Source organism: Cololabis saira, chromosome 2 (genome assembly GCF_033807715.1).
Source record: "Cololabis saira isolate AMF1-May2022 chromosome 2, fColSai1.1, whole genome shotgun sequence".
NCBI classification, from domain to species: Eukaryota; Metazoa; Chordata; class Actinopteri; order Beloniformes; family Belonidae; genus Cololabis; species Cololabis saira.
Window position 1 is genome coordinate 29,500,500 of NC_084588.1, and position 23,539 is coordinate 29,524,038.

A 23,539-nucleotide genomic window follows, 5' to 3' on the forward strand; every position below is an offset into this window, starting at 1 on the left:
CCGTTTCTGGCTTGGTTTGTTTCAGGTGTTCCTCTTAGCTGGTAGGAAGAGGAAAAAGAGCAAAACTTCAAATTACCTCATCTCCATTGATCCCACTGATCTGTCTCGCGGTGGAGAGAGTTTTATTGGTAAACTAAGGTAAATCCCTAATAACTTATTTGGCCACAAAAGGAATAGATGATGACTAAACTCGTTTTGAACTTGTACATATCATTTTTGTAAGCAGTTTCTGTCACTAAAACATTTTTATAGATCTCATGAAAAAACCCCAAAATAAGCATATTCTTATTTGTAAGGTGCATGAAATCAGCAAATAAAAACAATTCAGCATATTTCCATATGAGTAGGAGGAGCTCTACTTAATTTATCGAAAATAGGCTTTTAATTTTTTGTTTTGATTCATAGAATCAAATTATTATTAGGCTTAGGCTATTTACACCCAGGTGCAAGTACTGATGCGTAGGCTATTTACACCCGTCTACCAATATCAATGTCCCATGTATTATTAGAAAAAAAAATGTAAAAAAATTATTTATAAAAAAAATAATCCATCAACTCAACAGTGATTGACAGGTATTCACACCTCTTTTGATAAACTTTTTAATCTCTTCAAAATATCTTATAATGACATAAGAGCAAAAATTGTTCATACAAAAGTGTATTGTTTGACATGGTTCCAATTTTAGAGTGGTGCATATGCGCATTGGCAAGTGAAAAAGCGCCTTCTCTTGCAGACATGTTGGTGCACATGCGCACGGGCAACGCATTTGTTTTCATATGTCAACAGGTGTGAATAGCTCAGCTGGTGGGGGCTTGCTATTTGTACCCCGGTGCAAATAGTCACTCCGTTATTATTATCATTTTTTAATATATATTCTTCAAAGATGTCCTAATTTTCAGTGTATTAGATTGTTGAGTATGTGTAATTATGATGATTTAGAAGGTCCATGGAAACTAGTCTCTGCTCTGACCAATATCAGATGCTCTGGTCAAACCCTTGCAGGCACAGTCTTGGTCAAATGATGGAAATGTATATTTGATTGAACAGTGACCTTTCATCTAGTGCTTCTCAAGTGTTCCTGTGGGGCTTCATCTACTTTTAAAAGAGTTTACAAAATTACAAAATAGCATAGTGGTAACACTTGGCTCTCTTGCACCTTTCATTTAGAGCACTACACTTTAAAGCACTGCACTTAAAAGCACTACAGAGTGCAAAAAAAAACGTTTTGCACTCTGTAGTGCAAAACGTGTACTTAGCAGCACATGTTCTTTACCTTTTAGTGCTGTGCTTTGTAATAACAGCTGTGAAAACATTTAATATAAAAATCAAAAAAGGTATCTGCAACATGTACAAATGTTGCAGATACCTTTCAGCATTACGGTCGGCATTTTGACGTAGGAACATGGTCATGGACTTTCATCTTTGGCACTGCAGTTCAAGTTTCCTTTAGGTGTTTACATGGTAATATTTACTCATTTTAAATCGGATTTAATTTTAATTCTGAAATAAAGAGGAATTAAACTTTCCATGTAAACGCACTCTATGAGTGCAGAGGAGTCATTGGGAAGAATATGCCAATCTGCCTAAAACGTAAATCTGCGATTTAGAATCTATGGTCCAACTGTGGCTCAACTGTCTTGTCATTGATGCTGGAGCTGCAGATAGATTATTGACTGCAATATTTTCTCTCAGCCCCCGCCCCCTCTGCTTGGATTTTAAATATATTCTAAGTTAATGAACCACATGATCAAAATGGTAAGTAGTTTGCAGAAGAACAAGAGGATCATAGAAACAAAGTGCTGCCTGTAGTATTGTTAAAATATTTATTTTACAAATCTCTGATCACTAAATGATGTCTGTGCTAAATGATGGAAATTATTTTTATTGCAGCGTAAAGTGTGTGAGACTATATAAAAGAAAGTAAACATGATATAAGAAATTTGGATTGTCGGTGAGGCTGAAATCTCTGAATTATTGGTGAGTTATGTTTGTTGTCTGGCAACAACTGTGCTGAAGTGCAGTTGACAGTTGAACATCTGGAGTGCGGAGATGCTCCACCCCCCCAGGAATCTCAAATTCCACATGATGATTAAGGTGGGGGGGGAAAAAGGTCAAAACCTCTGTTTTTTCTCTTGTTTTACATCCTTGATCTCTCCTCTTTAACTCGTCACCACTTTGGAGAATTTAATCTATTGCTTTCACATGGGAAAAACGTTCTTTCTCGATAACAAAAGTCAAAAAGTGCCAGAATTACCAGTAGAAATCTTCCAGGAAGAACAACATCCCACTGAAATATGAAAGGATTTGAAGAAGGATGCAATTTGAAATAAAAACTGCAACAGGCTGCCTCTTGAAAAGTGCCATTCTAAATATGAATGGGAAAAATAAATACATTTAAAAAATAAAACATTAAAAAACTACAAAGATTAAGTGTAGTAATTTCTCAATGATGACTCAAAACTTTTTTTTTTTAAATCACAACTATTTCAAGGCTCCAAACCCAGATTTTTAATTAATTAATTAATTTTTAAATTGAAGGGAAGGTTGGTATCATAGTATAGAGTTTTTTGGCTCCTAATAAATTGTCACTCCTTATGTGTTAGGTTTAGGTATTAAAAAGAGACGAGTTTAGATGTAAAAAAAAGTACATATATTATTAAGAGATGAGCAAATACAAGGATGGTGCCACTGATTACATAGTGGAAACGCTGTGGTGTACAAATAACACAATCTCACAGTTTACAACCTGTATTGTGATACTAGAATAACGTAATATAATATTACAGTACACCATACATGTTCTGGAGACTGATTAAGCACACAATAGCTTTATTGTATGCTCTACGTGTATTATTTTACCTCGCAGGCACACACTCACACACTGTGTGTGTTCTGCTTCTTTACAGGTCAAACCTCATGGGAACGAAGTTTACAGTGTACGACAACGGTCTGAACCCGTGTAAGAGCACCACCAGCCTTGAAGCCAGCAATCTACGTCAAGAGCTAGCAGCCATTTGTTATGTGAGTTCAAATCCACAGTGGGTCTGCTTATTATTAAAAATGAGAAGAGCCACCACAGCAAATGCTTATCATAACATTTTGGAAAATAGATCTCGATCAGTACAAAGATATTTATGATATAAGAGGAAAGACTTAGTAGCAGTACTAGAAGGAGTACTAGAAAGAACTTAGGTTAAATTAAACTTTTAAATCTTATTAAAAGCGATAAAATGGCTATTCATTTGGTGTACAGCAACTGCTACAAGTGCTAACATTAGTCCCTATTTGCCTGTTCACTTTTTAGGAAACCAATGTCTTAGGATTCAAAGGACCTCGGAAAATGAGTGTGATCATTCCTGGAATGAACATGGACCATGAGAGAGTGTCTATTCGCCCACGAAATGTATGTGTGACTTTGTTTCCCAGTGGCCACATTTGCTGACCAGTTTAACCTCTTCTAATACCTACATCAGTACTCTGCTAACTGTCCATGTCTGACAGTATTCTGTGCCTGTTCATTGCAGGAACATGAGTCACTGTTAGCCAGGTGGCAGAACAAGAACACAGAGAGCGTGATCGAACTTCACAACAAGACACCCGTGTGGAACGATGACACGCAATCCTACGTGCTCAACTTCCACGGCAGAGTCACTCAGGCTTCTGTTAAGAATTTTCAAATTATTCACAACAATGACCGTGAGTTTCAAATCTATTTCTTGCCTTCATTTGGAATAATATTGAGTCATAATTTAAAAGTATACTGTAAGTGGAGAGGCAAGGTGCGTCCTTAAATCAGAAAGCAATATTCCCTAATGAGTGTTTCATTTAGATTGTCTGTATAGACAGATGCCTTCAGAAAATATTTTCTCCACTCACAAGTCTGCGCTTCATGTCCGTCTAGATCAAAGCGCAGATCCGGATTGCAAATACCTCCGTTGCACTTCTTTTCTTAACCAAAAGCTGAGCTGTGGGAGACTTTTTTGATTGAGGAAGTAAAGAAATCCACACAAGTTCTACTGTGTTCAAAGAGAGGTGCTTCAAAGCAGTGTGTCTTTGTTCTATCTCGCTTCACACACATTTAAACTTAAATCAAGGATAATGGCTCTCACAGTTATACTTAACTTTTTTCTTTATTAGCGCAAATTTTTTTTTTTTTTTTTTTTTTTTAATTTTGACCCAAAAATTTGACATTTGAAATGTCATTTTCAACAAAAGTGTACGTATAAATACTATGAAAATATGTGCCTACGTTTGAAAGTATTTATCAGATTTGTTAAAATAATGTTAAAATATCTAGCGTGCATTTCACAAAGCAGGTAATGTTTAAAATCTGAGTATGTTAAATCATGATTATTTTTCTTTTGCTCCAAGGATTGCATCTAAATAACAGTGAATATTGGCAACATCTATATTCATTTATCATTCATGCGATATGATAGTCAGTCATTGATATATTATTTAGTCTGTGCATCCAGTTTTCTCCAATGTCAACTCTCTTTCCCTCGCTTCAGCTGCCCGGTTGCATTTCTTTCTGAATTTGTGCTAATATTCATTATACTGTATGTAAACAGGTTTTTGATCTATATTATTTGTTGTTTTTCTTTGTTTGTTTCAAAAAATGTACATTGAAGATAGGGTCAAGATGGTTTTAAGTAGCTTTTGTAAATTGTATCTGGTTTGTTTACCCTGCAGCTGACTACATTGTAATGCAGTTTGGCCGTGTGGCAGAGGATGTCTTCACCATGGACTTTAACTACCCAATGTGTGCCCTTCAAGCCTTTGCTATCGCCCTCTCCAGCTTTGACAGCAAGTTAGCCTGTGAATAGACCCCAGCCTGAAGTTCAGAGAAGAGGTGGTCCATCTGTCCTTAAGGGCTGTTAATGTATCCCTGGGACTCGTTTGGGATCTCCAAATGGCCCAGTTCCTTGGAAGTTCTGCATATCCCAAAATGCTTTGTGGGCCTCCTGTTTCCATGTGTACGTCTGTCTGAAGGGGGTGGGGGGGACTCTCAGGATGGTCTCAGTTAGTGGAAGAAAACAAGCACAAAGAATAATCCACTCGCAAATTTATCTGTTATTTTGTACTGTATTATAAAAATCAACAATTTCTTTCTGTAGTAGATATAGAAATGTAACTTTTCCTTACCTGTACGTTATAAACAACAGTTACACATCAGTCGGTTTTAAGAACTGACTGGATTTTATGTAGTCTGCCTCAAAAATAAAAGAAAAGAAAAAAGACATTACACACTTCATCATGCATGAATACTGCTTATATAAAAAAAATAATCAAAATTAACTTGAACGTCACACTGTATTTATTATTTTGTTACTAACATATTTATTACAGGATGATTTTGTTTTTTCTGCTGTCATTTGTAACAGCTTTCTAAGCATTCAAGTTGTCAACGCTGTTGTAATAGACGCTCGCTGTATAAATAAAATTTAATTGAACTGAATCAAATCCCAAGAAAATGACTTGTTTCCACATGAGCTACTCAGACATAAAAAGGGCAAAGGCATGTTACATATCGCTGTGTACCCTGGACAGTTCAAAGTGTCATATAAGTGAATGTATAGGTTGATGGTGCACTTTACTTTGAAGTGTGTGATGGAAGATATACAGCTGTACATATTTTATTGTGCCTTTGAAAACTAACTCCAGTGTTAAACTTTGGCCATAAATTGAGCTGAGTTTGGATTTGTCTTTGTATTTTTATTTTTATTTATTTTTTGCCCTCCACTCATGCATTGTAGCTATGATCTAAATTCAGTTGTTTAGTGCAAAGTTTACTTTTACGGAGTAAATACCTCTGGTTGCAAAACTCCCAGGTGATAATATCCCAAAGTGCATATCAAAGAACAACATGTTTTGGCTATTGTCATGTATGTTTAAATTACACGTAGGCTCTATAGAGATGAGCATTTATTTATGGTGTTTTGTACACCAGGCAGCAGATGCAGCAGCTATCCAAAGCACTCAGGCTTAAGTAAGTTTATTCCATCACTTGGTTTTACATCTTTGATTAACCTTATACTCTAGCCAGGTGCCGTTTGATACATTCCTCATCTGGCAGTAATTCTTTATGTCACATGGTATTCACATTTTTACTCAAAACTGTACTCTTCTTGCTTGTCATGGGGCAGTATTGTTTTTCTTAAACATATGGCGGTAAATTTTGTATTTTAGGACCACGGAAAAAAATACTGAATGATGGCAAAGAGCAATTGCTAATACCACAAGTGTAACTGTGCATTACGAGAAAATCCTTATCAAATGTGCTATTCTTGTACTCAGTTGTGATGAAACAATTTTACATTTCTATTTCAAATCTGTTGATACTCTTGCTGTAAAGTTTGCTTTTCATACATGTGTTCAGGAACCAAAGGTTCTTTCACTTTTTGTTTTTAGTGCCGTCGTCACAATGTAAAAATAAATGGTGTACAGTTTTCTGTGATGTTGTACACACAGTCTTTGTTCATGGAAAAATAAACTTACAATAAATCAACTGCTTACTGTTCTTTATAACTGGGGCAGTTAAAGCCAATCTATGCAGCAATGCTGCATACGACCACATGGGGGCAGCGTATCACAAGAACGTTCATCAAAATCAGAAAGCCTTTATCGTCACAGCACATACTTACTGTAGTAGCACAATGTATTAAGCATTTCTACTCATGTTTTCATTAAATAAGTAAATGTGTCAGCCCCTGGTTTAAGACACAACAAAGTGCTTCTCGAGAGAGAGGAAAGTGCTATTACAAGGCATGCCAGACCATCCCCACTGATTAGTACAGTAATGGCACAGTAATAGTTAGCACTAGCACCCACTCGTCTAGCCTTGACTCGGTTTGGAGCTTTTCCACTATAGGGGCCTACCCGTAGATACTTTTCTGTCACTACTCTGTGGAGGTTCTAAGCAGGCTGATTTGGGCTGTATCTGACATCATCACACGATATGCCACCGATTGGTCACGGGGTTGACCAGTCAGATGCCTGAGTCAGGATGTGGACATTGTTTGAAGAGCGACTCTGACGGTGGCTTCTTGTTCATTCTATTCGACAAGCAATGGCAGCACAGAAGTCTGCTCCGTGGTCCAACTCTGAGCTGCAGATGTTCATAAACCTGGTGGCTGAGGAGATAATTCAAAGGGATTTAGATGGGGATAAATGGAACAAAAAAATCTACCAGAAGCTGTCAGTCCATAGCTGCCTACAGCTACCAACGGACTTTTCAGCTGCGCCGAGACAAGCTAAAAAAGTTAAAAAGCCTCGCCGCTGGAAGCCTTCTCTCACTCTCATTTTTTAACTTGATATCGAGCACAAGCCACAGTCCAAGCAGTACATATACCATCTCCTTCCTTCTTCGTTTGTGTCACACACACGGATACATCACAACAGCTTTGCTCCAACCCCGGCTACTTCTGTTCCAGGTAGTGGATTGTAATGGAAAAGAAACTAGGCCAAGTTGAGTCGAGCCGAGTTGAGAGGAGTACAGCCGAGTAGCTACTAGTCGAAAAGCACCATAATAGTCAAGTTTCCATCAACAGGGTTCTGGGGTAAAATTAAGGGGACTGTAACTGTAAATATACTGCGAATATACTGTCTGAGCCTGCGTTCGGATGAGTTCGCATTCACAACCAGCTGCGTTGCGAGCGTATCACGCAGGGGTGTTTATTTTGCTGTTTGCATGCACTGTGATGGTGGGTATGGCCCATACCCACCCATACCGTATGGGTATGAAAAGATGAGTCAAACCTGACAAAACAACAATGAGACAACTGAACTATGTAATCTCCAATATACAGCATGCCGAATCAGCAGTGTTGCGGAGTAACCGAATACACGTACCGCCGTTGCGTATTTATTTATTTTTAACTTTATTGTCTGTACGCACATAATGGGTGACAATTGACAATTGAGACACAGAAAAACAAAAAAAACAAAAAAAAAAACAATAACGCTTCCTGAGATTGGGTCATACGTGTCAAGTGTGGTAAGACGCACTTAAGTGCTTATTTGTGAGTGCGCAGCCTTGACCAATGGCGTGCGTCGCTGGCCTATTTTAGGGGAGGTGATGGTGAACCCGGAAAAAAAGCGCGTCTCTTCGCCCCCGCCCACTGCGGGTTCCAGTCGGTTCCTGTCTCGTTCCTCATCCACCTGTGGCTTTGGCCAGGCTCGTGTCAGAAGCGGATCTTGTGGCAAGGATTCATGCAACTGCACGTCCGTTGTTCAGCCGCCTTCTGAGGATGATTGGCTCGCTTGGAGCGTCTGCAGCGCAGACGACTCGTGAAATGCAGCGAGCCGCTTTAGAATAACTAAGAAGCCTTACATCGCCTGGTGTTGCCGGTTTTAGCCCCCACTGCCTTTCTTGTCTACGGGAAAAACACAGAGCCGTGGTCTGGCTGGACTGACGCCGCCGCTCACGTGAAGAGGCTGCAAGACCTTCGAGCATCCAAGACTTTTTGATAGACTTAGTTTTTAGCAATTGTGCGTGTGTGTGAGAGAGAGTGAGTGTGTGTTTGGAGCGTGGTGTGATGGATATTCTTCTTTTGGGTTAATTTGTGTTTTTGTTGCCCCTGCTTTAAACCTATTGGCAGGAGGTTCATTTGTATAACTGCAGATAACCAATAAGGTTTTTGGGCCGGGTTTTTTGTTTTGTTTTCCTTTTTTTTTATATCTGTTATTTGGTTTGGGGCTCGAGAGCTTGTCGAATTCATACTTCGTGTGGTTGGTAACCACATTGGTTAATTTCTTTATTTTTCTTTCCATTACTTTTGTGCTGTTTACATTTGGTTTTGTATGTTTCTCCTTGATTGTTCATCTCCTAATACCCTTTATTTTGGTTTTCTTGCTTTCCAGGTGCTGAGCGTCCACGGCGGGGTGGCAAGCCAAATCCTTTGGGTGATGGTGCTCTATTTTCCGTGTGTGTGAATTTCACGTATGCCTAGTTTTCCTTAGTTTGTCTCTTGATTTATATTATCCTACGTTTGCAGTTTTGGTTTATTTAATGTACTTTCTTCTGGTTTACAGTTAGTGTGACACGTGTGTCTGCATGGTGTGAATCTTTGGACCATTGATCCATTTCTCTGTAACCCCCCCTGCTGGTGGGCCTCAGCCCTGTCCTTAGCGAGAATCCCCTCTTCCCTGCCCCAAAATATGGAGGTGTGATTGTGTTATATTTGTGATGGTTTTAAAAAGAATCCTGGTTTTTAGTCATTAAATAGAATAAGAATTTGTATTTTCACAACCGTTTGTCTCTGGTGTATTGGTCATTCCAGAATCTCACGCCCTTAAAGTGTTTAAAGGTATTGTGACATGAAAAACAAATTTTTCTTGATTTTTTGTGTTTTTTTGGGTGTCTTGACATCAATTACACCCAAAAAACAACGAACTTTTAACATTCAGTGTATTGTGTGCTTTCTGGGATTTTCCGCATAACTGTGCAAAAACGGCGCACCTGGTTTGGTGGCGGGCCGTGACGTCAGGGCCCGCTAAATCACCGCCCCCTCCACCCAGCTCCCTGCCTCCTCTCCTCTCCAGTGCACCATAAAGGCTGATTTATGGTTCCGCGTTACACCGACGCAGAGCCTACGGCGTAGGGTTACGCGGCGACGCGCTCGGCTGTTTAGAGCCTCTTTTGTTCTAATCACCGGAGGAAAACTGCTAAGAAGACCCGCGGCCACTGACTGGACTTAAGACAAGGGGACAGTGCTGCTTGCATGCCTTTATTTTTATGATTGTTTGCTGTGGTTCTCCCTGCTGCTTTTCCGTGCTTCGCCTGTCGCTTAACTCTCCGACGCCGCTGTGAGCGTATGGCTGGAGGAGGAGGAGGTTTGGAGGAGGAGCGGGGCAATGATTGACAGGAAAGGGGGGAAAGGAAGCGTTTTTCACGGGGCAAAAAAACACTGTAATAAAAAGCCAGGAATATAGTACTAGAGTGAAGTTTTTCTTGTTACACTCTTTTAGACACATTTGAGGGATGTTGGCCAAGACTTTTAATAGTGTTAAAAGCATGTTAAAAATGATGTCACAATACCTTTAAGGCCACACAAGCATAAATGGTTCTTGCATATATATAATGCACTTATACATTGCTGGTTCAGTATTCAAACAGCAGCATACAGATAGAAGCAATTCACATAACAATAATGGTTAGTTAAATGAAAAGTAACTCGTTAAGGCTCTTAGGGTAGGTAGTCACTAACTGGGGCCCATCTTCTCATAAAAGTAAGTACTTTAAGCTGTAACTGGTCATAAATTCCATCTGGTATACAAGTTTTACCCTCTGCAGCCATTGAGCAATTGTAGGGGGGTCAGGTTTCATCCAGTTGCAATACCTAATAGTACATGCAATAAATAACACTGATCTGTCATTATCAGGTGGTCGGGGAACACACCCAGCAGAAAAAACAAAGAGTCCATGGGGGAGGTCCACTCTCAAAATCTTCTCCAGTTCCGCTTTAATTTTTTGTCCAAAATATTTGTATTTTCGGACCAAAATATGTGTGTTAGACCATAATACAGTTCCTCCAGCATTTGTTGCTAGGGTTAATCTTGGAGAGAAACGTTGTTAATGGTGTCTTGAAGAATCTGGTTTTGACCTTCCAATCAAATTCTTTATAAAGTTGACTTCGCTGTTTATTTAGAATAAAAATTTTGAGTAACTGTATTTCAGTTCAGTTACCGTTTTAAATTGGGGTATTTAAAAAACAGTTACTTTCATAATACTTTAAATATTTAAATCATTTCATGTTTTCTACTTTCCTACCAAAGATAAATAATATAGATGAATAATAAATAAATATTTAGAGCAATCGTATAGTATTGTGTGCCTTGAATAATTCCCATAATTCCCGGTAAGTAACCTGACACCTGCCTAAACCTAAATACTCCCGGTAGCAGGTAGCATCGCCGCGCATGCGTGTTTCGGCTGGATCAGACCAGTTGGAGTAATTTAATACATCCATGCGCCAGAGTCAATCTGACTAAAGTGATGGAAAAACGCTTTCAACAGCCAAAAGTAAGTTTGTTTTTTTCTATCGGTGTCTGTTGAGAGTAATTTTGCCTTCATTATTTTACCGTACCATAACCGTGTTGTGTTGTTTCACGGAGGTAATTTCTCTCACTTGGAGTTAGCGTTGGTTTATTGTGGTCACGTTTTCACGTAAATTTGATTGAAGTAGCTACCAAAGTTTTCAATTTGAAGTTAAATCAATTTCAGTTCACAAACGCCTACTTAGTACATGTTTAAGAAAAATGCAAATAACCTACTCTTGGCGGTGGGCTTGAAAAGGAGTATAGACGATAATTTAGCACATTAAACAATTTTATCATTAGGAATGGTCCCTTCTTTGCAAATTATTCAGTAAGAATATTTTAAAAATACAATTCAAGGGTACTATTTAAAAAAATACCCAGAAAACATAACGTAAAGAGGGCAAATCAAAGTTGCATAAAATGTAATCAATTGGTAATAATATGTTTTTGTTTTTATATACAAAATTGTTTTGATGATATACAATAGTGAAATATACTGTTCATATTATTGATATTTTGGGTGCACTTGCATCCATTCTTAATTTTGTTCTTTTTACAACAATAAGCCTGTAACATCAGTAAAACTATCTACTTGCATTATTCTGAAGAGTTTAGTTTTATATTATATTTTATGGAAGAGCTTTGATCTGTTTCACCTTGTTAAGTAAATGGGTATGCAGAAATGCAAAAGTATTTAAATATTAAAGTCTGTGCTATGTTTAAGCACCTTATCACTTTATTATAGACAAATAGAGAAAGAAACTAAAATAATTTTCAATAAATTGGTTATTGCTTTCATTTTATCCAGTTTATAAATTAACTTTGGCATTAATATGCCCTCTGTTTCTGCTCCTCTGCATTTGCCAGGAGAGTTTGAGTTCCAAATAATGCTAAGTGAGTTTGTAACAGATGCTCCAACAATTGTAGTCTTCATTTTTGTAATTATACACCATATGTATACATAAATATAATAAGTATTTGAAGTATTCAGAATACAATACTCTGATTAGACAAAGTAACCGAATACATTTCAGAATACATTTTAAGGCAAGTATTCAGTAACTAAATACAATTTCAAAGTATTCTAACCAATCAGCATCAATGCAGCCCCCCCCCCCCCCCCCCGCAAAATGTATTTTGTCAACACTAAATGCCAGTATGCCCCCATGTGGCTGAGAGGCTTTAATGTTACTATTTGAAACAGACTTATGCGGTGAGTTAAAGCCACAGGTGTAAATATTGGCGGTGGAGTGTGCAGTCGCACCGGGGGGCACAGACGCTGTCAGGGGCCCAAGAAGGAGGGAGAGGAAAAAGTTTTTGTGAATGGAATAGTGCAGTCACCTTAAAGGAGCTTGAGGCTCCTTTTAAGAAATGAGACTCTCTAGCGCCACCCTTCACCACGACGGCCGTTGGGGGTACTGCAGCCAACAGTGAAGCCGGCACGGGAGAACGGGGAGAACGTGCATGCAGCGTCATGTGACGTCACATCCGCAGGACAGCGCGGGAAATTCGGGACCGAATTGCAGCACGTTTTGCAGCACACAGCCTGTTCAAGGCAAAGGAGAGATACACTAGAGGGCTCATTCTTTTGGGTTTGGAACGCTTCATCTGACATTATTACTAGAAAACTTAAAATGTATACGGATTTTTTTCATAAATCTTGCCACAATCCGGCCTCAAGCTCCTTTAATAAGCTACCTGTCAGTCATGTTAAGTGCATTACGACATAATGACTGGATGTGACTTTTCAGCAAAAAAAAAAGAGTAAACAAAAGAAAATTGAGGACAAACATAGAAGAGCGTCATGTTTAGCTAGCCCAAACAAAAAAGCGTCGCACAAAAGAGAAAAGCAAAAGGGTAATGTTAAAGCAAAAATGACAAAATTAAATATGTTTTTTACTGCAACCGAGGAAAAAGCCAGTTTCCCACCGGAGAATAGCTTACCAGCTATGTCCATAAATGAAACAGCATTGACCCGACCGCCGAGGGGCCAGGAGACTTCCTCTGCTTTGCAGGGTGAGTGTAACCAGTCACAACATTAGCCTACATGGCGACAATAGCACTTCTCTATAGTGGCTGTGTATGTATGTGTGCATGCGGTGTGCGCTTTTGTTTAGGGCAGGGATGGGGGCACAAAACAGTCGCCATTATGTTATGCCGCTGGTTAAAGCTCATGTGATGCATGACAGAAGTAGAAGTGCTATGTAAATATGAATTTGAGAGGGCTTCATCCAATAACGGTATTATGTGAGTCTGGTATTTTTACAAGAACTTTAAAATGGTTTGTGTATCAATGAAAATAATAACTTATGGCCAACTAGTTGAGTGACATTGTGTGATGTGAAGATAATCCCCTGTTGAGCCCTGCACTAGTGCTATCAACACCAAACAGTTCCTGCATTACACAGATGTCTGCTACGATATGATGGATTGGAACCACACATGTTAAGTCCTGTGGTTAGAGCTGTATTTTGCATGATTTATTGTGACTCTGCCTTTCTTGTCTCTTTTGTTTTAACGTAATCGTTTTCTGCTTTGCGTTTTTGTTCCGGGATCAGAGAGAACTCTATCCACAGGGGTTGCCACTTGAGCTGACCATTATGTCTTTAATGTGTTTCTTCTTCTCCTTCCTCGTCATTCTTCAGAACGTATGTTCTTTTAAAACATTTTTATCAGACATAACCAGAAAAGAGTTTTATATTACAGCAATTCACTCTGATTCACAGTATATAACTGAAACAATTATTGTGTTTAAAGAAAGATGAGAAAGAAAAGCAAGCACCAAACGATAAAAGTAGTTCTTAAATTCCAAAAACTTACAACGATATATGTTTAAATCAAAACCGTTTTAATTGCAGGAAAAAGACTGAAGATAAATACTGTACATGTACCTTATATGTTATCTTTGGGCATTTTTGTGTTTCAGAAGTGACTACACTGAAATGTAACATCACAAAATAATTTAATGAGGTATACCCTCTCCAAAAGTTCTTTATTCATAATTGTAAAGAGCAGGATTTCCTTTCATCTTTGATCAAAGGCAAATACTGTCAAAAGATGGAATTAAAAATACAACAAAGAAGCTTTGTAATCATTGAGATAAAACTGAGGTTTAAACAAGCCTGACAGCAGGAGCATGCTAATGAATCCACGAACACCTGAACCTTCTCAGTCGGGTGGGATTTGGCATGTTTAGTGTGAACCGAGGCAGGACCACCACAGGTAATGAATAAACCCAGCAGCTAACTGTTTGGATCTTCCTCAGGGTAACAGGGTGAAGTCATGCACAGATGTCACCATTAATTTAAAGGAAGAGCAACACAAACCTCTACAGCAGGGGTAGGTGAGTAGCTCTAAGCTTCAGAAAATAGCCTAAGTAGGGAAGCCCAGACTTCCCTCTCCCCAACAACATTGTCTAGCTCATCTGGGGGAATCCCGAGGTGTTCTCAGGCTGATAGCCAGTTTCCAGGGCAGCAGAGAGACATGGTCCCTCCAGTATGTCAGGGGTCTTCCCTCTTCCCCGTAATCTCCTCCTAGTGAGACATGCCCGGAAAACCGTACCAGGGAGGCATCCCGACCAGATGTCTGCGTCACCTGGCTGCTCTTGATGCAGAGCAGCAGCAGCTCTACTCTGAGCCCCCCCCAGATGACTGAGCATCTCACCTTGTCTGTAACAGAGACACGCTGTGAAGGAAACTCACTTTGGCCATTTGCATCGATTGACCCTCGTCTGTAGACTTTTAGCTGTGGCTGCACGCTGTTCTTGAGCAATTAAAATACGGTGTAACTTAGTCATATCAATCTAGAAGCAGAACAAAGTAAATAATGACCTTTTATTCACGTCAGCGGTATTGGCTTAAGATGTTTTCTGTTCCAATTTATGGTTTTCAATCCAATCCAAATTCATTTCAAAATAGTTTATTAATCCCTGAGGGGGAATTTATTGTTCCAGTAGTTTGAAGTAAATGCCAAACTAAGACTAGTGGTAGTTCATTGACAGACACAACTGGCAGGCTCCAAAATCAAATCAATTTCCATTGACCTCCATTTTATAATGGCCAACTTTACAGCGGAAATTAATATATTTACAGCTAGCTTTAAAAAAAAAAAAAGGTTTTGGTCTCGATATCTAGATCTTAAATCAATGGCAGCTGTACAGGGAGTTATTCTTTTTTTTTTTTTTTCTTTTTGCACCACATCAAGGGCTCCCGGTCATCACTTTTGCTACTTAGTGCTTAGCAATGTGGTGCCTTCTGGGAATAGCTACTGAGCCATGAATAAAGACCTAACAGAGCCCAGTCATTCATACCTTAAAGAGAATACACGTTGTTGTGCTGTTGCAGACTACTGTGACTGGCTGCGGGTTGGCCTGGAAGGCCCTGATGAAGCTTGGCTAAGCAGCAGGCAGCTTGTGGTAACCATGCATCAGCTAAAAGCTGAAAATGTTTGCCAGCAGCTTCACAACTCCTCCAGTGTGGATCAGCTGAAGGAGCTGGAAGCCAAGGCAGATCATTTCAGGACCCTGCCAAGCAGGAGTTTGCCTGGATCCGTAGTCAGTCAGTCCTCCCCGGTAGAGTCTAATCCTGTAAGTGAAAGGCCAAGCTACCACGGGTTCAGAGGAGCTTCTGCAACTCCTTGTTTCAGCTCCAGCAGCTCTTGTTTTGGATATTGTTTTGAGGGACACTTTTTAAATGAGGACGAATGGACAGATTTGATCATAATGAATGTAAAGTAATATTAATTAGCATCATAAGTTAACATAAGCTAAGCCACCCAAGCTAAAAAAGAAAGCGGTACAAGAAGAAAAGAGGCACTCTTCAGAAAAATCTATGGGGGAGATCACATGGTAGTTTGTTCAGTTCTTCTTATACGGTCAATGGTTTTGTTACGACATATGTTCACAGCAATTATTTGAATTTATTCTTACATTTATTTTGTATAATGTGCCCCTTTTCATTTAATGGTACCATTGATGTGCAAAGGCTTTCTCAATCACAGCGTCCCCCTGTAAGTTTGTTGTGTGGACCCCAGACGGTTCTTTTTACTGTGATGAGTACTTAGTAAAATTATGAATTTTAAACATATAATTTTTCTCTATGTGCAAATCTGACCACATTTCCCTGAGAATCCCCAAGAGGAGCTATACTGAGCCACAAGGGGGAGCTAGTACTGCAGGGGAAAAAAAAAAACTAAACAAAAAGAAAACAAAACAACTCTCCATTCTGTAACAAAGCCTCACCTCCCTGTTACTGTTCTGAGCGCATAGGGCTTCTGCGAAACATGTGAGGTTTTATGGTTAAAAAACTGGTTCAAACTGCTTATATAATTATATAAAAACTGAATTTATTGTGTCCGCAAACACTCCATTGGTCCACAAATAACATCATTATGTGAAGACTTTCCATTTTTAAATGAAAAATCTAATGAGAGTCACTAAGTCCATAATTATTTTCATATGAGCTCTTTAAATTAAAGCCATTAACTTGACTTTACTCACATTCATTAATCTTAAAAAGAAATAACTGGGAGCACCTGTGTGGGTGAACCAAGGCTGCGCAGGGCCTTTATTTAGTAATACACGTAAAATTAAGTAAAACGAAAGAAACAAAAAAATCTTTAAAAAAAAAACTCTTGAAGGCTTGAACTAAATCAGTTCTATAAGTAAAGAAAGAGTATAAATAAAGCATTAACAGCAAAAGGATTATGCTATATACCTTTATTTGTACGGTTATATTAAGTCTCAATCTTTCAATGACTGAGTTAGTTACAGGAACAGGAACAGGAATAAGAAATACTGAGTTCACTGCATGTTTTGAAAAGTAACTTTTGAAACAAGAAACGCCTTCTAAGTCTCTCGCCTGTTGCGCATCCTCAGTCCACTCACGCCTACTTCTGTGGACACTGCATGGATACGCCCTTCGTCCTGCACCGACACTGACATTAACAAGCACTCTTCTTTATCTTCTTCTGCTTCGACTGGGTTTGAAGGGCCTTCACAACTAAACAGGAGGCTCTCTGCCTCCATCAATGGATCATCATCATCATCAGGTTCATCCTCCTCTTCCACCTCTGTCCCCTCCTCCTCTTCCTCTTCCTCTACCTTGGCTTCCTCGCCCTCTTCCGCTTTTTCAAAGGTATCCTCTTTAGGATAATGGAAGACATGTCTTTGAGCACTAAAGCGTATTTGCTTTTTTGCTCCACCCAGAGGATGCAGCTCTTTGCTCACCTCCAAACCAACTCTCTCCTGCTTTCTTTTAGTGCCTGGCTGAGGGGGACTCAGTAAGGGCTTTATCTCCCCTTCTTCATCGTCTTCCTCCTCTTCCTCTACCCCCTCCTCTTCTACTTTCTGCTCCACCTCCTCTATGTCTTCCAATTCTTCCTCCATGTCTTCCTCTTCATCTTCCACTTCTTCCTCTTCATCTTCATCTTCTTCTTCATCTTCTTCTTCTCTGTTCTCTTCCTCCTCATCTTCCTCTTTCACTATGGAAAGTTTTCTTGCAAGGATTTCTTCTTCTTCTTGCTCCATCCTCTCTGCCAGGGCCTCAGCGGTGAGCTGGCTGGTGCGTTCCTCCAACCTCATGGTGTCAAACCTACGATTGGCACAGGGCTCATGGCATTCTGGGTAGGTCTCCACTGGGTAACCTGTGTCAATGACAAAAAAAAAAAAGCTGCCACATAAAATATATATTATTTCACTGGAGAAAATATGTTGGTGTAATAATTCTATGAAATGGTATTGGGAGCTTGGAGATGTATATCTTGAAACGTACCTTCCCAGTCTACATCATAAGGGACCTCCTCAGCCTCCATCTCTGGAGAGGCTCCCTCCAAGCGACCGTCCTGCATCAGCAGAGTGATCTGTCTAAGTTGCCTGAGCAGCTTCTCCTCCTTCTTTGTTATTGAAGTTTTACTCTTTCGCCTTTTCCCACTAGAGAGCAGCACAAACGTAGAAGCGATGATTAAGTGAGGAGCACAGTCTCAGGATCAAAATTGTGCTCTACCACATCACTTAAAACCAGGTTAATAATTTGTTTTTCTCATTGCATCAACTTTCCAAATGTAACAATGGAAGCTTTGTCTTTGTTTTTAAGTTCCTGAAACACAAGCACCATATACAGGTTTATCAGAGATGGGCAGGAATCGGAGGGCAAGCCTGAGAAATGACCCTGTTGGAATCATAAATTCCTTAATGACTACGGGAGGCCAAGGTCTCTAATCAAGCCCATTTAGTTCATGGAGGACGAGCTTGAAATTGTTGAGCATTACAAACACATAACAACAGACCAGTATCTTCAGTTTTTCTATAGTCTGCTGGTGGACCAGTGTCAGTGATGTCACCAGATCAGTTATCTCATTCATTAAGCTGGAAATGACACTGGGCTGGAACCAGCAGACGTCTGAGTCAGTCAGATAGGAAGTCGCTGAAAAAGCTGCTTTCCATCGTAAGGGAATCCATCGAACTCCCTCCATGACTCACTACAGAGACAGCTGAGATTGTTCTCAGACAGGTTCACTGCCAGAAAGAACAATTAAGAGGAACAATATTTTTTTTTTACTTTTTTTTTTTTTACTATTTTTACTGTCCAAAATCTAAGGTGTGGTGAACACCCTGCACTCCACGTCTGAATGACTTGATGAAAAAAAATCACTTAATATGTGTGATTAAAAGAATAATTGAGTCCAAAGAACATTACATGTCTGTTAATTTACTTTCTAAACAATTTATATAATTATACAATATGACCTAAGGGCTAGTTTAAATAAGGTAAAAGTACTTCTACTTAAGTGAAATATTCCAGCTTCTGACACACCGTGGCTAACCTGATTTAGCCCAATCTGAAGACATTTTGCTGCTTGGTGCTTCGGGGAGTGAAACAAAGGCTGCTGGGGAAAAATTAATCCTTACCTTGAAGAAGAACGAGTCTTCTCTGAGACAATCCTCTCCAACATAATTTCTGTTTTCAGAAGTTTCTCCTGAAGCCTGGCGAGCTCATAATTGTTTGCTACACAATTCACAAGAGAAATTGTGTTCACGTTTGATGTGATGCACGTCCATGAAAACACTATATGCACAAATAACTACTCGCAGACAGTTTTAACAGATACACTTATGTACAGAATTTGTTACAGGGAGTCTATAGCAACATTGTGCTCCTGTGAAATTACCATTTTTTTCACCATATTTCTTTCCCAAAAAGATATTTTACCACTTCAGTCTTAAATTTGACTTTTCTTTTCCCAAAGGACACTTATCTGTTACTATCTGTTCAAAAAACCTTTTCACAGATAATCTGTATCATAAATTTGTATGACCCTATCAAATTTATAAAAAAAGGCAAAGTGTCTGCAGTTATACATAGTCACAAGTATATTAAATCCCTGGCGGTACTTACGAATTCTATTTGACATGTTTGCGTTTGTCATTGCAAAGTAGCTTCTTGATTTATTCGGCTTCCCCTTACACGTCAGCTGTGGACATAAACATGATTATTGTAGCACAGCAGTAATTATGATTAAATTAAATCTACCGCGTGTTAGATTTCTTAAATGGTAAGTGAATTTACTTTTGTAACAAAAATGACCTCCAGTATTTAATTACTGCAGTACATCATAGATGTATAGATGAAAATATTTCCTCGTCAAATACAACGTTCAGCGATGCTGATATTCTATTTCGTACCAGACAGACCAGGGCAATATGTACCTTATAGATGATATAGAGGATGTAAAGAAGGACCCCAAAGCCGTATATGGGTATCACTTGAGTCATCAAGTTGGATTTTTTGCCTTTTCCAATGCTTTTCATTTTTGCCATCATCTCAACAGTGTGTGTCAGGGAAGGAGGGTCCACATCCCATCCTTCCTGGTCCTCTGGTACTGCCAGCCGATGCATCACAGAAGGGTGAAACCCCGGTCCAACTAGAGAAGAAAACAATCAGCCAGTCAGTCAGTCACTTGCTACACCAGAGTTTAATCTACTTGTAGATGATAACAATGTATATTTTTCTCCACTGTATACAGATCTGCTAATTGTTCAGTTTATTTCATTTCACTTGTGATGAAAGCCCCAAAAACAAACAGTAACTTTCACCCGAGCACCAGTTCCTCTCAGTTCACAATAGAATACAAAATGAGATCTTTAAAAAGGAGATGTAAGATGATTCATTTGCCTTTAAAGCCCAGCAGAAACTGCTTCCAAACTGCATTCAGGACTTGTTCCAGATAAAAGAAACCCGCTATGACCTGAGGGGGAAACTCATGTTTGAGATGACGACAGCAAGAACTAATATTAAAAAGAGATGTACATCAATTAAGGCTAGAGAAATTTGGAATAGTTGTAATAACAACCTAAAAATGTGTCGCTCTATCGTCAAGTTTAAGAAATTGTTTAAAGAAAATATTGTAAATAAATATAAAACACTATAATTATAAAGTATACTATCATCAGAAACATTCTAGGATGTGAAATGTCAATTTTATATTTTGTCTTACTTATTTTTTTTCTTCTTTATGTATTGTTTGTTTTCACTGAGTAAAAGCTAATGTCTCATATTTTTGCTGATCATAAGAAAAAAGGGTAGGCACTATAAGCTACGGCTTCAGCCTACACCTTTTCGGCAAAATAATTTTTTTTTTTCTTCCTTTTCATCTTGTTCTGTACAAGCCGAAATAAAGATTCATAACATAACATATGAAGGTATACTGATGTTTATTTGGATTAAACATTATTTGAGATACAGAATTTTAACGGACACCATATGTTAACAATGAAGCTTTAAGTGAAAGAGCTGCTCATGTGCATCTTCACCAGCTCCGACAAATATTCAGAAATCATAAATAAAACAACTTCAGGATTTGCAGATATTCTATTGTATTAGCAGCCTTTTTTCAGTGCATCAAAGAATAAATGGAAGGTAAACTGTGTTGTTGTGACTAACAGCGCACAACAAAGAGCTTGACAGTAATTAAAATCAAAGTGAATAGCATAGTCAGTTACATAAAAAACAACAGTCAATTTTTTCAAGGCTGCGAGCCATCGTATGGAGGATGTGGAGAAAAACACAAACTGAGTATACTTCTCACCTTAGAAGACTAAATAAAGGAAAGCAGGAGGCAACAAGTACATTCAGGTCAAAAAGATTTTGGACAATTTGGCCAAAGTTTTATTATTTTGTTTTCATTATTTTGTCTTTGTTCGCCTCTACAATGTATTTGAAATAAAACAAGCATGATATGTTCAAGTGTAAACAGTCATCTTCTGTTTAAGGAGTTTCATAAAAATATGCCATATACCATTTAGAAACTGCAGTCATTTTAAGAACATTTTGAATGATTAACTTAAAAGTACTATGGTCTATTCGCTTGTTACCTTAAAAAAAATCATCAGTAAGAAATGAGAAATGGATAAAATGTCTGAAGTTTAGACGAGATATAAGATGTTAGAATAAAAATATATGAAAATATATATTCATATATTTACATTAGAGAATGTGACCACACCTTGTAAAACACATTTGCTGTACATACATTTCTTTTAAACCGTGAACTTGTTTCTTGTCGTGCTCTAATGATCATGTCTGCAGCGCTCGGGGATTCGAGGCCTGGTGACCTCTGCACAGAGTAACAGCTGGCAACAGCAGACGCAACAAAAAGACATGGGAGATGGAGCAGGATGGAGATGGGTGGATGATGACCTGATAAACCGCCTTACCCTCGGGCTGCCCCTTCTCCTTTTTCCCTCTGGGTAAAACCATCCTAGGCAGGAAAAGAGAAACACAGAGAACAGAGCATGATATAAGAGTAACCTTCTGGCAAGTTGTTATTGTCATGTTGTTGTCAGAAAATGACAGCTATGAATAATTTCACTTGAACAGTTAAGCTGGTTTGCACAGATGTCATCTCTCATGTGGTGACGTTCCTGCCCAGATTAGAGCGGATTAGAACCAGATGCGTTCGTGTGCAGTTGGAAATATTGGCTACAAACCACCACAGAGGTAATCAAGTCCTCTCTTTCTGTTATCATTCTTCCTTTTTAATTCAGATGGCATCACATACACATCATGTGACATTAGGAGATACCACATGATCTGAAACTGCATCTTTCAAAACTGACTGACGTGATCAAGAGAGCAGTGTATCCTAATATTTGGGGGCTTATTTAATTTTGACCATAAGTATGATTGAAGCAGCAGACCATATTTGAGTGGATGATGTCATTTCTGCACATTAAATATGTGCCCACGCTTTGCAGGAGCTTTATGAGAAAATATGAAAGTATTTATCACATAAGGTGTTAAAGAGTTAGCCACAAGCAAGGTATTAATATTTGGCTATTCTTTGTTTTCTCTGCTGCATCTTTTTCACTGAAACTAAACCCTCCTAAGTTAAGCGCTTTCCTTTGTTACTTAACCAAATAATGATTGTTGCCAAGTTGCTATTAACTTGTATACTTGAATGTTTATTTCTTTGTTTAACCTGTTAATCCATCCCTTTCCCTGTCTAAACTCCCTTTTTTGCTGGCACAATATGATTGGAGATCAAAAAAGCAGGTGCCATGAATTTAAGTTGGGACTGCAAGGCAAAGTTTAAGAACAATTTCTAAGAAGTGAAGCCCCTTGTCTCCCTGGAGAACCCTCCCCTGCTTGCTTTATATGCTCTTCTGCATGAGCAGATTGACATTAAGCTCTGCAGAAAGCCAATGAAGATCCCATTATTTGAACAGTTGTGCTGGAGCTTAGAAGGCAGGGCAGGTGGTCTCCAGGTTGAGACACACTGGTATAGTATAACGTCTGCTAGTTTTATTTTATCTTCATGATTCCTTTACTATATTCTCCAAACGCTTTGAATATAGAACACTGAAATATTAGGTATTTATGATGGCCACCGGCATGCAGCATTATGCTTTATCAACCCATCTAGTGTGTGAACCTTGAGTGGTGTATTTTAAACTAAATAGCAGCAGATGGCAGTGCAAGCTCAGGTAAAAAGGTATGGCCTGAAGCCAGAGCAACACCTCAGAAGAGGATACTTCATAGCGCAACTGTGCCGTTTAGACTAATGTGCCTTTAGAGTATGGTAACTAAGAAATTATTTTTAAAGTTTTATTTCTCTGGAAGTCATTTTTATATTTCATTATAAGGTAGCAGATTTATTGGTCAATTTGAATGTAACTGTCCACAGTATAGATAACAAAAAAATGAAAAGAGACATTTTAGAGGAAAACAAATGTATACAATGTGAACTTTAAAAGTATTTGGCCAGACAAAGTCAAGTAAAGTTGTTGTATTGTGGTGCAGGCAGCTGTGTCTGAGCAAGAAAACGCTGAAAACGTGCAGGGGCAGCGGCCCCCCAAGGACCAGGGATGGAGGACACTGCCTAAAATGCCTGTGTAGTTGTATAGATCAGCACTGTGCTGCGGCATTCTTGACTGTTTAGTGGTTGTGTGGTCTCCCCACTGCAGCTCAATCAGAGGAGATCTGTTGAGGGACTTGATCAGTT

At 38.9% G+C, this 23,539-nt stretch overlaps 2 protein-coding genes across 5 annotated transcripts in view; one reads left to right on the forward strand and one right to left on the reverse strand.

Moving 5' to 3' along the window:
- The window catches only part of tub (TUB bipartite transcription factor), a 51,627-nt gene extending 45,139 nt beyond the window's left edge, over positions 1 to 6,488 (forward strand). For all 4 annotated transcript variants that reach the window (XM_061710397.1, XM_061710405.1, XM_061710389.1 and 1 more), the window contains 5 exons: positions 26 to 138; positions 2,908 to 3,022; positions 3,306 to 3,404; positions 3,526 to 3,697; positions 4,694 to 6,488. In XM_061710397.1, the coding sequence (XP_061566381.1) occupies positions 26 to 138; positions 2,908 to 3,022; positions 3,306 to 3,404; positions 3,526 to 3,697; positions 4,694 to 4,827 (633 nt within the window). In that variant the 3' untranslated portion in view covers positions 4,828 to 6,488. The remainder of the gene's footprint in view (positions 1 to 25; positions 139 to 2,907; positions 3,023 to 3,305; positions 3,405 to 3,525; positions 3,698 to 4,693) is intronic.
- A 10,263-nt stretch (positions 6,489 to 16,751) lies between these two features.
- On the reverse strand, positions 16,752 to 21,928 carry ric3a (RIC3 acetylcholine receptor chaperone a). Its single transcript, XM_061710425.1, has 6 exons — positions 21,753 to 21,928; positions 19,746 to 19,960; positions 19,435 to 19,510; positions 18,948 to 19,044; positions 17,812 to 17,969; positions 16,752 to 17,683 (listed from the first exon to the last, which is right to left on the reverse strand). The coding sequence occupies exons 1-6, from the start codon at positions 21,868 to 21,870 to the stop codon at positions 16,887 to 16,889; spliced, it is 1,461 nt and encodes a 486-aa protein (XP_061566409.1). The 5' UTR covers positions 21,871 to 21,928; the 3' UTR covers positions 16,752 to 16,886.
- Positions 21,929 to 23,539: the final 1,611 nt, after the last annotated feature.

Excerpts from the sequence above, each read along its gene's own strand:
- ric3a (XM_061710425.1), bottom strand. The coding sequence starts at position 21,870 with ATGACAATAACAACTTGCCAGAAGGTTACTCTTATATCATGCTCTGTT. Across the intron at positions 19,511-19,745 it reads TCCTCTATATCATCTATAAG|CTGACGTGTAAGGGGAAGCC; the intron begins GTACATATTGCC and ends TTATGTCCACAG. Across the intron at positions 19,045-19,434 it reads AAACATGTCAAATAGAATTC|CAAACAATTATGAGCTCGCC; the intron begins GTAAGTACCGCC and ends TGAATTGTGTAG.